The sequence below is a fragment of the Polypterus senegalus genome, chromosome 17 (genome assembly GCF_016835505.1).
Source record: "Polypterus senegalus isolate Bchr_013 chromosome 17, ASM1683550v1, whole genome shotgun sequence".
Classification (NCBI taxonomy): Eukaryota; Metazoa; Chordata; class Cladistia; order Polypteriformes; family Polypteridae; genus Polypterus; species Polypterus senegalus.
In genome coordinates this window covers 76,905,012-76,918,290 of record NC_053170.1, presented here as the reverse complement: position 1 = coordinate 76,918,290, position 13,279 = coordinate 76,905,012, and the positions used below count along the sequence as shown (strand labels likewise).

At 36.2% G+C, this 13,279-nt stretch overlaps 1 protein-coding gene across 4 annotated transcripts in view; it reads right to left on the bottom strand.

The window, feature by feature from the left end:
- Positions 1 to 13,279, bottom strand: part of macf1a (microtubule actin crosslinking factor 1a) — an 826,555-nt gene that overhangs the window by 539,952 nt on the left and 273,324 nt on the right. For all 4 annotated transcript variants that reach the window (XM_039739817.1, XM_039739818.1, XM_039739819.1 and 1 more), the window contains exons 15-16: positions 6,804 to 6,932; positions 619 to 696 (exon numbers count right to left, since the gene is read on the bottom strand). In XM_039739817.1, the coding sequence (XP_039595751.1) occupies positions 619 to 696; positions 6,804 to 6,932 (207 nt within the window). The remainder of the gene's footprint in view (positions 1 to 618; positions 697 to 6,803; positions 6,933 to 13,279) is intronic.

Here is a 13,279-nt window from a genome sequence, read left to right as displayed (position 1 = left end):
GTAAGCTAGACATAGATGATCTTTGAGTATTTGATCCACTGCCTCTATTCCATTGAATAGCATATATCAAGCAGCTTAGAATGTACCTAACATCTATCTATCTAACACTGTCTTCTAATGTGTTTCAGTTTTTACCAAAAAATAAGATTTTAGTTTTTAAAATTAAAGTTATGGATTTTTTGTGCAACAGCTTTATGAAAGCAAGAAGTCCTCCACTCACAGAGCCTGACTCTCATAGATGTTGAATTGTTCAGAATTTTTTCAACTGCTTTTGGTCCCTTAGATCATTGTTAACGCTGTTTTGTACCACTGGTAGTTTTTCAACATCCTGAAAACAACAATGTAGCAATGCCAGAGACATGGTAGTCAGCCAACAGAATGCATTCGCCCTGTATGCATCAAACATTACACTGTCATTCCTTTAGAACAGATGCAGGTCAAAATGGAAGCGGTATTTTAGGATAGTAGAACCAGTTCAATGCAGTAATGGATACACACAACAGAAGAGGCATGTTCTCACATTTCTCAGCAAAATCTTTTCTTACAGTTGTTAAACAGTGAGAAGAAAACTAACATTAAAATGTTTCACATTGAGTTATGCAAATTGCAGGAACTTACCAATAATTTGCAGTACTGGTTCTCTAGTTTGCTTAACGTTTCAGAATAGCTACTCTGGAGTCCAGGAGATATCTTTGACTGCAAACAAAGAAGGTAATGGAGAAAAAAAATCTTAAAATCTTTTACACAATTTTCACAAATACACCCAAAAAGATACTTAGAAATTACACTTTAAGCATATCTTACACTGACAAAACAAATAAATGAACACAAATTATATAGCTCCTGCAATGCATTTTAATTATATGATATACATTTTGAAATAACAGGTGTTTTCATAAAAAGTAATTTTTCCATTATGCATGGCATTTACTTGATATTTTAAACTATTAAAACAAATGGTGCAATTCCTAAAATATACAGAACGTAAACGATAGAAAGAAAGATATTTTTCTGTGTGTCCAAAGCAGAGGTGGTAAACATTAGGGTTGGGTTTCAAGAGCCAGGAAATTAGAAACTTGAATTATGGTCAACCTTATTGATTCTTACACATGCATTTCCAGTCAAGTATAGGAGGATAATAATCAACCTTTATGTTGACACACACATCTTCCCTGGACAGTGTTGCAACAAATGTGAGACCTACATTAGGTTTCAATCATGATTTGTTTTGCTTAGGACCTGAAACGAGAACTATGGACAGCAACAAACGCTCAAAAGTGTTAATTAGAGAAAACAGTGACAGCACAAAATACAGCAGTAGTGACAAGATCATTTCTCATAAGGGAGGCTGTGCAAGAATAATGCAAAACATTTACAACAGCTTAACGTTAATTTAAAACAATGTACTGTCTTCAATGTCTTGCAGTCTCACACAACAAGTGCCTTCATTTGCGCTAGCTCCACACACACAGTAAACATTACATAAGTAACTGGTAGGGTAACTGCAATAAAATTTCTGCCATTTATTACACCACTATATATTTTGATTATCATGATTTCTGGGTTTTTCTAAAATGTATGCAATCATGCATGCATACAATTTAACTATAGCGGAAGGCCCTGACACCACGTTTATGTTATAGTAAAGATTAAGGAGCCTTCTCTGCATATGCATTGTCATGATATATGTGTTACCCATATGTCTGCACTGTTTATTGCAGAAAGCAATACATCCAATGTGTTTTGTTCAATCAAATCGTTAGTATAAGTTTTAAAACAGGCTGCATTGATTTCCAGTCTTATGAATTAAACAAGAGTTAACATTCATATAAACACTTCCACTGGAATAGAGTTGTATAACAGGACAAGGTGGTGTACATTTCAAATAAAGTTGCACGAGGGCTTGAAAGAATTGTAGGCATTCTGCTCATATGTATTAATTCCTGCAAATTCAGATTATTAATGCAGCAATTTTATACAGATTTGGTAAGCATTCTTGCTGGTTACAATAATATGCAGCGTTTTTTTTTGTTTTAATCACCATTTTATAATTGCACTCTATTTGTTACTTAGGAATTACTTTACTTCTTCTCATTGTTTATATATTGTTAAGCTTGAGTGCATATCCAGGATGTCAATATGTATTAGTGTTGCTCTGCAGCATTTAGTAATCCGGTCAAAGCTGTGCAAGCACGCCACACGGGTTGAATACAGGCCGGTGTACAATGCCCTGAGTTAAGTTGCAAAAGTAACTTGAATAAACTTTCTAGCACTAGAATCCCTGAAGCCTATGAAAAAACTTGCATTCCCAGGTCACCTTAAATTCCTTCGCATCTTTCCATTAGTGTCTTTTGTTTTGTAAATGTGTCAATCAGCACAAGCAGCAAGTAGACGGCTATCCTATCCCCCCACCACCACAGCTCAACCAAGGCAAAAAGTTCTCCCAGCTCAAGTCTGTTAATCTGGTGTGTGAGATGCCTAGAGTTGTATAGGGTAAATAATATATTGTTATTTGGAACACATGCATTTCATCTGTGTTCAGTGTCTACAACAATCTATGTAAATGTAGGATGGCAGGAAATACGAGGCAAGAAATGTTGAACACATACTTAACACAAACTTTTTCATATTATAGTACTAATGACAAAAGTTTGACATGAACTGTATAATTTTGTTTTTAGTCAACTAGATTACACTCCTCTCAGGACTACCCAAAAAACACATCAATCGACTGCAACTGGTGCAGAATGCAGCTGCTAGAATCTTAACTAGGAAATGAAAATCTGAGCACATCTCCCCAGTTTTCATGTCACTACATTGGTTAGCCATGTCACTTAGAACTGACTTTTAAATACTGCTTATGGTTTACAAAGCCTTAAATAATCTCACTCCATCTTATATTTCGGAATGCCTTTCACCTTACACTCCAAATCGCAACCTTAGACCTTCAAATGAGTGTCTGCTTAGAATTCCAAAAGCTAACTTTAAAAGAAGTGGTGAGACAGCCATCTGATGTTATGCACCTAAAACCTGGAATAGCTCACTGATAAAAATTCGCCAGGCTCATATGGCGTAGCACTTTAAAAACTTCTAAAACCCCATTATTTTAACATGGCTTTCTCATAGCTTCATTTTAGTGTAACCCTGATATTCTGTATAGGCATTTAATTATTTTATTTTCATGGCTCCGAAATTAGTACTAACCCTTACTTTCTCTGCTGTTCCTTTTCCTTTTTTCTGTGGTGGCGATCTATGCCACCACCACCTGATTAAAGCACCGTGCAGTCCCTACACTGATGGATTGAAGGCCAGAGGTCCATATGACCATCATCGTCTAGTTTTTCCACGTGAAGCCTGAAAACCATGAAGATTGATTGAGATTATTGATGTTAAGTAGAATGCCCAGTGGGGACTGGGCGGTCTCGTGGCCTCAGAAACCCTGCAGATTTTTTTTTTACTCCAGCCACCTGCAGTTTTTTTTTTTTTGTTTTCTCTGTCCTCCCTGGCCATCAGACCTTATTTTATTCTTTGTTAAATAGTATTGCCTAATGTTATTTTTATTTTTTACATTCCTTTTTTTTTCATCTTATAAAGCACTTTGAGCTAAATCATTTGTATGAAAACGTGCTACATAAATAAATGGTGTTGTTGATGTTGACTACATTTAAATCTGAATATGAAAATTAAAAGCAGTGACATACACACAAAAGGATAAACGGTGCTTAAGGATAATGATGTGTTCACAAGCTCTTGGACTATTTGGAATTCCAAGTTGTGATGTTTCACCTTCCCACTTCAATGCATTAACACTAGTATTACTAGAGCCTACGAAAAAACTTATAGATCCATCCATCCATCCATCCATCATCCAACCTGCTATATCCTAACTACAGGGCCATGGGTGTCTATCTGGAGCCAATCCCAACCAACACAGGGCGCAAGGCAGGAAACAAACCCAGGGCAGGGCGCCAGCCCACCGCAGGGCACACACACACGTGCACACCAAGCCCACCTTAAATCCGTTCACACATTTCCACCAGCGTCTTTTGTCATGTAAATGTGCTCATAAAGACAAGCTACAAGCAGCAGGCTATTCCATCCCCCCACCAACTTAGAACGTGCACAAACTTCTTCCAGCTCATCCCTTGATTGATTATCTGGGAGTGAAGTGGAGTTATAGAGCGGAAATAATAGATCGTTATTTGGAACACACGCATTTAAATGTGTGTTCCATTTCTACAGTAATCTGTGTAAACATATTGTTAAAACAGAAACTTTTTCATATTTTAGTGATAAATTTTAAAAAATGTAGGCATAAATTATAAAACAATGTGAAGCCTTAAGTCCAAAGATCAAATAAACACTTTCATAAAAGGTTCAAGAACACTACAAAAGCTTCCGTATCGTACCAGTAAGATTTGCTGACTGAGAGTGCAGCAGACTTGCCGTGCATCAGAGACACAAGTTTGATTCCCCGCCTGGGAGAAAATGTTATTTTTTTTTCTTTTTAACCTTCGCCGCTCTGCCTGCCTTGCCTGAACTCCCTGTCTATCTATACAGGGAGTGCAGAATTATTAGGCAAGTTGTATTTTTGAGGATTAATTTTAATATGGAACAAACATAGTGCTATCAGTCAATCCAAAATGTTAATAAACCTGAAACCTGAATGTTTCACAACGGAAATGTGAGTGTGAACATCATCAGGGGAATACATATGTGCGCAAATTATTAGGCAACTATTAGTGTGCAGATTTATTATGCAACTAAAGGAAAAATGAAAATTTTCCCATCTCACTTGTTTATTTTCATCTGTTATAGTGAGAATAATAAACAAACACCTCAAAATTTACAAATAAACATCTCTGACATTTCAAAAAAAATAAATCAATCAATCAATGACCAATATAGCCACCCTTCTTTCCAATAACAGTCATAAGCCTTTCCATTCATGGAGTCTGTCAGTTTCTTGATCTGTTGACGATCAGCTTTTTGTGGAGCAGTGACTACAGCCTCCCAGACACTCTTCAGAGAGGTGTATTGTTTTTCTCCCCCGTAAATCTAGCGCTTAAGAAGTGCCCACAAGTTCTCGATAGGGTTTAGGTCAGATGAGGAAGGGGCCATGTCATTATTCCTTCATCTTTAAGGCCTTTACTGGCTGGCCACGCAGTGGAGAACTTCGATGCAAGTGATGGAACATTGGCCTGCATAAAAATCATGGTCTTTTTCCTGTATCACTGTTTGAAGAAAGTGTCTTCGAAAAACTGGCAGTAGGTTTGGGAGTTGAATTTGAGTTCATCTTCAATGCAAAAAGGTCCAACTAGCTCATCTTTAAAAATACCAGCTCATACCAGTACCCCACCTCCATGTTGGAGTGGAGCTCTGTGCCCATTACTGATCCACAGGTCCATCCATCTGGTCCATCAAGAGTCACTCTCATCTCATCGGTCCATAAAACCTTTGAAAAAAATCTGTCTTCAGATATTTCTTGGCCCAGTTTTGACGTTTCAACTTATGTTTCTTGTTCAGTGGTGGTTGGGTTTCAGCCCTCCTTACCTTGGCCATGTCTTTGAGCACTGAACACCTTGTACTTCTGGGCACTCCAGGTAGGTTGCAGCTCTGGAATATGAAAGTACTGGAGGATAATGGGTTCCTGGTAGCTTCACGTTTGATTCTTCTCAAATCTTTGGCAGCTAATTTGCGTCTTTTGTTCTCAACACGTTTCTTGCGACCCTGTTGACTATTTGCAACAAAATGTTTGATGGTTCTGTGATCACACACCAATATCTTAGCAATTCCAAAAGTGCTGCATCCCTCTGAAAGACTTTTTACAATTTTTGACTTTTCAGAGTCAGTTAAATCTCTTTTTTGGCCCATTTTGCCTGAGGAAAACTAGCTGCCTAATAATTCTGCACACCTTGATATAGGGTGTTGATCTTCTTAGGCCACACCCTCCCTCATTACACAAATACACATCACCTGACGTGCTTAAATCCAATAAGCATTCAAGTTAATACAGCTTGGAGTTGGAATATACGCATTAAAAATGATGATATGGTCAAAATACTCACTTGCCTAATAATTGTGCACACAGTGTATAGTAATAACAGTAATTTTATTATTATATAGCAGCTTCCCTGTCTGCCTATCAAATAATGCCTTTCCTTTCTATCTATCCCCTTAGCTGTTTTTTTTAATATATCTATTATACAGTGCCTTCCCTGTTTATTTATATATATTGACTTCAAGTGTTTACTTGATCTTTGGACTTCAGGCTTCATACATTATATAGTTTATGCCTACATTTTGTCATTTACTACTAAAATATGAAAAACGTTTCTGTTTTAACGATGTGTTTACATAGATTGTTGTACACACAAAACACACATCAAATTATTTCCCCTTACAATTCTGGGTAGCTCACTCCCAGATAATCAATCAGGGCAGGAACTGGGAGAACTTCTTGCCTGTTCTGAGGCAGTGGGGGAATGGTACAGCTGGCTGCATGCTGCTTATCGACACATTTACAAGGCAAAAGACGCTGATGGAGAGGTGTGAAGGGACTTAAGGTGGGCAGGAATTGCAAGTTTTTTCATTGGCTCTGGTAATTCTAGTGTTAAAGAAAGTTCAAATTAGGAAGACAGAGCTTATGTGAAATGTCATAAAATGAAACCTAACTGCAATATGTCTACTGTTTCTCAATGTATTCATATAAAAACGACTAAGTGTTCTGTGAAACATTCTCAAATGATATCTATTAAAATATTCAAGCAAGACTCTATACCAATGTTAAGTAGCTTAGATACCTCATAAAGTCGGGCCTCTCTAAGATTATCCTGAAGTTCTTCCACTGTGCAGTGAACTAGATGATGAGCTTCCAGCTGCTTTTCAACACTAGGCAAGTCTGTGCCCCATTCTGCTCGTTCCAGTTTAACCTGAACATATAAAAACAAAAATGACATTAAGGAGCTGATGACTCCACAAACAAATTCTGATCCTATAAAAGTTCTAAATATATATGAGAATGTTTGAAGATGAACAAACAATTGAAATAATTCCAGAGAAAATCCTAAAAAGTAACAAGTATAATTAAAAGAAGAGTAAAAGAAAATCTACAATTAAATAAGTGAAAAACGGATCTCTTTTTGAGTAAAATTCCACAGTTTTGCCTTGTAATGTTTATTTACTTATTTCAGCCTGAAACATACAGCCTGATCAAATTCAGAAACATTATTTAAAGGTTGGTCACATTTTCACAAACTTGACTACATTTTGGTAGCATTTTACTGCTTTAAAAGAATTGTCTTGTCAAATCATGGAGGAAAATGAAAAAAAGTAAAAGAAAAAATGAAAAGCAATGCAATAAAAAAGCATGACTGGGGTTAAAAGGAAATATTTCTTTTTGCAATACAGCCTTAAAAGAATGATTGGTTCCTTAGAATTTGATGTTGTAATAATGCAGAACTTATCATATGTTTGTCTTTGAATTTTTTTTTTTCATAAAGCATTATCAATTATTTTTTCGTTAGCCCAGCACACATAATTACAAGATGCTATATAAAAAAAGATAAACTTAAAACACAAACTTAAATTATAGAACAGCTGGTGTAAATAGTAATTATCATAAAAATAATGACAATTACCCAATACACAAAAATCAAGTACTTAAAACAGTAGTATGTGTTATATAGAACAAGCTAGGAGGCTGGCCAAGAGGTACCACTCCATTTTTCATTCCTTCAAAAGTTCCCCACTGTGCAGTGACTTCTAAAAAATAGGTGTCAATGGTTTAGATATGTATACACTAACCTTTAGAACTCAAGGGTAAATATTACCTGGTCCTGGTGCTTTGTTTGATTTCAGCATATTTAATCTAAGTAGTATTTCTCCCTCTACAATTTCTAACTCACTCAGTATCTCTTTAGTAGTCCATTTTACCACTGGGAGGTTACCTATTTCCTGTTTCCTATTTTCACATGTGAAGACCTCAGAAAAATGTGAGTTTTGAGCATCTACTCTTTCACTCTCTGTATTTTTAGAATTCCCCTTTACTATTCTTGATGCACTTCACCTCCTCCTTGACTGTACTTTTACTACTAAAATACTGAAAGGATCTCTTTGGGTCATCCTTCGCCTTATATGCCTCTATAACTCTCTTTCAGCCTCCCTAACATTCTTCTTAACCTTTGCCAATAAAGTGGCCCAAGCATATTATTATAGGATCGCGAGATATACTCCATAAATGAATAGCCAGGCAATCATTGCTGGCACCAACAATCTCGTATTTTGTGGTGGGTGAGGGGATGCAAGCTTTATAGAACTGCATAACTGCAACTGAGAGATTTCCAATGAAAAGCAACACACCCACTTTTGGGGAAAAAAGAGAGAAAGCCAAAGTTGAGCATAATAAACGAAAATGTGTATTTTTTTCTGTGTGGGGGTGGGTGTGTGTGTGTGTGTGTGTGTGTGTGTGTGTGTTTGTGTACATATACAGTGTGAGCCAAAAAGAAGTACAACATTTCAAACGTTTATTCTACAAAAATGCTACAAGATAAAAAATAAATTTAATTATGACATAAGAAATGGTATACAAAATAGACTTTTTTCAATGTGTTTTAAAAATACATATACAAATGTCACATTTAATAATAGTGCGATCATTAGCGATACACTCTTCAAGAACATTTCTGAACACACACATGACTCGTTCGGCAATTTAAAGGGGAATAGTGGCGATTTTGTGGGAATAGTGGCGATTTCGTGGCAAATAGCGTCCGTGAGGGCTTCATGGTTTTGAGGTCAGCGAGTGTGTGTGTATGACTTGAGATAGTCCCACAAGAAGAAATCGCACGGAGCAAGATCAGGCGAATGTGAAGGCCACCCGATGTAGCAGTGCAGTGAGATCAGCTTCCCCGAAAACATCTCCCACAAAAACTTGCATGGATCTCCACATCGTATGAGCTGTTGCTCCATCCTGTTGACACCAGACATTCACCACAACCATTTCTTCCAGTTGGGGCCGCAAAAACATCTCTAGCATTTCAATGTAACATTCTGAAGTGACGGTAGCCGTTGCCCTGACCCCCACCCCCCTCAAAAAAGTAAAGGCCTACAATGGCAAATTCTGCAACGGCACATCAAACTGTAAAACGCTTACTGTGCAGGGATCTCTAATGAAATTCACGAAAGTTTTGCTTAATTACACAGCAATTCAAATGGAAATCTGCCTCATCGCTAAACATGACTGACAATGGTATCTCAATAAGCGTTTTGCTGAATTTTCATCACGTACAAAGCTCTACGGCTTTCCCAGTCTCTCTCAGCGAGTTCCAGCACTACCATCATTTTATATGAATGGAAATTAAGGTCCTCATGCAAAATCCTCCTCACAGATGTGTTGGAAATGCCTAAGGCAGAATTATCCCTGCGTGCTGAACGTCTAAGAGACTGCAAAACTGATGCCCTGGAGATTTTCTGTTCAATGTTGTACCTGAAGAATTACTTTCTGATTTGGGATGTCACCATTAGGATGAATGCTGAAGTGCGTTCGGAAGATGTGTTGCATAATGATGATGGATTCCTTGTTTTTAAAGAACACTTCGACAGCAAAAGCCTGGTGTGCACGTGATCAAGACATGTTGCCAACTGAAAACTAAAATGGATTGCTTATCAAAGGAACCCAACCCCAACCCGCTCGGCTGCCTCTACCTCAGGCAATGACCTTGAGAGATGTGGTACTTCATTTTGGCTCACCTTGTATGATAAATGTGTATGTGAGAAATTATTTTTATATTTTATTAAATATTTCGTATTATTTTACATAAATTGTTACATTATTTATATTAATATTTTGAGCATCCCTGTTTAGAAACGTTCTAGAGATGAGAAGGATGCCCATGGTGCCAAATGCTGTAACTATTTATTTCATTTTGCTATCAATATTAAACTTTATACAGGTACAGTTGACATATTTGGGAATACCTCTGTGAAAAAACTGACCTGGCATTACTTGTACATGAGATATACTGTATCATAAAACAAAAACTTGAAAAGAAAAAAATCACTGAGAGCGTCCATGTGTTTTGCTATTTTTGCATCAGTTTCTAAATAAATGAATGTTAAAATCTGACAAAACACAAATTCTATCACATCTGAGAAGTTATCTGTCAGATTTTAGTGAAAAATTGACTGCCCTTCCTTTATTTATTAAATACTAAGACTTTATTTTGGTGTTCTCCACTCAGGTGGAAATTGCTAAAAATGCCCTCAGGGTGTAAGAGTTAATGGTTGCCCATATTCTCATATGTCCTACAATTCACATTGGAGGTTTTGGTCTTACACACCTTATACAGCTGTTTTTTCCTTTAAAGCTTCTTTTTCAAATTTTAGTATCCCACTGAAGAGTTTTTTTTTATTTCCCACTAATTCCAAATTTAGGTATGTACCTGTCCTGCATTATACATAAATGTTTTTAAGTGTGTTCCACTGCTTCTCAACTGTCTCCACACTTAAAAGCGTATCCCAGTATATTTTAATTTTACTAAAATGACATGCATTTAAATTACCATCTGCAATGGGCAATCTATTACACACTCCTTGCATATGTGCAAGTATCCCACACTGATGGCGCCTGACTCTGTAGATTTCAGTGGTCTTTTTATCAATCAATCAGGTTTCTCTTCTAGAACTGAGAGTGAATACCAAAGCCTTGTCACTGTTAATGCCTCATTCTGTGGATTTTATTGACCATAACTGACCATTAATTACAAATACTCCACCGATGGTGGAAGGTCAACAACTTTCACTAAATTTAAATTAAAAGACACTTGAATTAAAATCTGTATTTAGACCAGGAAAAACTGATATCCTTATACAGCAAAGGTGGTAGGAATTTCAGCCATTTAACCTTACTTCCCATAGATATTGCTAGTTAATGGATTGTACCTTTGAAGTGACACATTAAGCAAATGTGTAGCATGCAGTCAATTTCATCAAAAAAGCTGACATTACATGTATAAATTTATTTTTAATCAAGTTATTAATACCAATGTTTCTACATGTGCAGAGCAGTGTTGCAGAGTGCATTCCTGTCACAATATCGTGATGAACTTTTCTATGTGAAAAGCGTCACAAATAGCAAATGGATGGACTGTAATAATTAATATATAATACTTAATATATGTATTATGATGCAGTATTGCAAAGTTTTAACAGGGGATCTCCAACTGAGTGTTACTTTGCAGAAGTGCAGAGGTCTAGCAATTGACTAGCCAATGAATGGTCAATGTTAATCCAGGAAATAGCTGTAAATCTGATAACAAAACCCATATTTATCCTGTTTATTTTCCTTCATTATTATTGTCATTGGTGACTGTAACATCAACATTTAAATCACTAGTAAGCATACAAAAATTGTATTTGTTCATGGCTTTTTTCCTGCTTGTTTCTTAATCTAATTCAAAAACTTGACTTTCAAATATTTATTCTTTTGTATTATGTGTTACTAATGTCATCCTTGCTTTTATTTCTATTGTATCTGTGAAGTTCTGAGCACTCAAAAGGTGCTATATAATGTATTATTTTAATTATTACTACTACTACTATTACACAGTGTCACGAGCTCGAGTTTGACAGCTACCATGTTCAGTGTCTGAAGTTTACATGTTCTCCCCATGTGTACAAGGACAGAGTGTACATAACTTCAGATACTGTTTAATAGCTAGACATTTGAAGTATATTAGGCATTCTCAATTGCCAAAATATGTCTATTCCTACAAGTACTGTTAAATTGCATCCTACCAGATTAAGCTCACAGGGAATGCCACAGGTGTTGCATGTTGCTAATTAAGTGAATTAACTTAGATGTTGCTACAACTGATGTTTAGTGTTTAATGTAAATGGTATGCTTGTAAAAATGCAGTATATATATGGAAAAACTTTTATCTACATTCTTTATTAACACAGTTCAAAAAGCGACTTAAATAGTATTTAAAAAAAATAAGCAAAGAGAATTCTCCAAAAACAAATACACTTTCAAGGTTTCAAAATGGGTAGATGACATATAGTTAGCATCAGGAGATATCAACAATAAATAAAACAGTATACAGGTATGTGTATGGTGATCTCACTTGGTATGGTATGGTATGGTGGTGTACACTTTTAATTCTTGCATATTTTTAAATTTTACTGGAAGCCTTGAACTGTCACAATATTATGAAAAAATTTAATTCTGTCACAGACAGTAAAATTGTACTGTATGTATTAACAAGTACAATATGAATGATATAAAATCTGACAACTATTAAAAAAACTGCGTTTTTACACTGGCAAAACGGTGTCCATGTGGACATTTTTGTGAGTATTTTAGCACTAGTTGGGTAGAACATTTTTTTTTTCAGTGCCCTGCATTCTAAAAAGGTGTTCAAATATTAAAGTCAAAAACAGTGCAGAAACACAGCCACCAAATCATTATTAGATACACTGAGACACCAATCTGTTGAACATGTTCAGAAGAGCATTAAACATTTTTTACATTAGATAAACTTTATTAATCCCATGGGGCAGGTTAAATGTGAACACTGGTGCCTTGGGAGTACAAAAACCATAGTCTGTGTTAATATGTTATGCTACTTGTCAATGGTTGAATTATACAGTATCTCAAACAGTTTATAACAATAATGCACTAATAAGTCTTTAAAAGCTGAAGAAGGAGCATAGATGGCAGGCAGAGAACTACCAAACTTATCCAGCATGATGCTAGTGTGTTTAATTCAATAGCTGTATGGAGTATTGTGACTGACATCAACACAAGAGCAGTGCTATCCCTCATTTCACAAAAACATAGTAATGGCCAATCATGCAAGATTCTTATCCGCGTGTGCTGAACAAAAATGTAGCGTCTAATCAACTCAGATTTGCATACTAAGTTAATTACCAACTGCAAATTGACTCATATAAGCATGTGAGGGTGTAGAAATAACTCTGGTACCCCAACCAAGCCGACTTCTACTTAGTGCTTCCATTGACAGGCTCCAGCTCCTAAAGTGGATTATGTGGGTTCAATAAAGATGGTTATGTTTTCATTGTTTAAAGTTAAAGAACACAATTACTTAACAGAATGCAATACAATTAAAAAAGAAAAAATACAGCAATAAAAATATATTGTAGCATATTCCAAAGACGACCCATATTTACAGTGCCATGAAGTTCAACCAATACAGTAATCCCTCCTCGATCGAGGGGGTTGCGTTCCAGAACCCCCCGTGATAGGTGAAAATCCGTG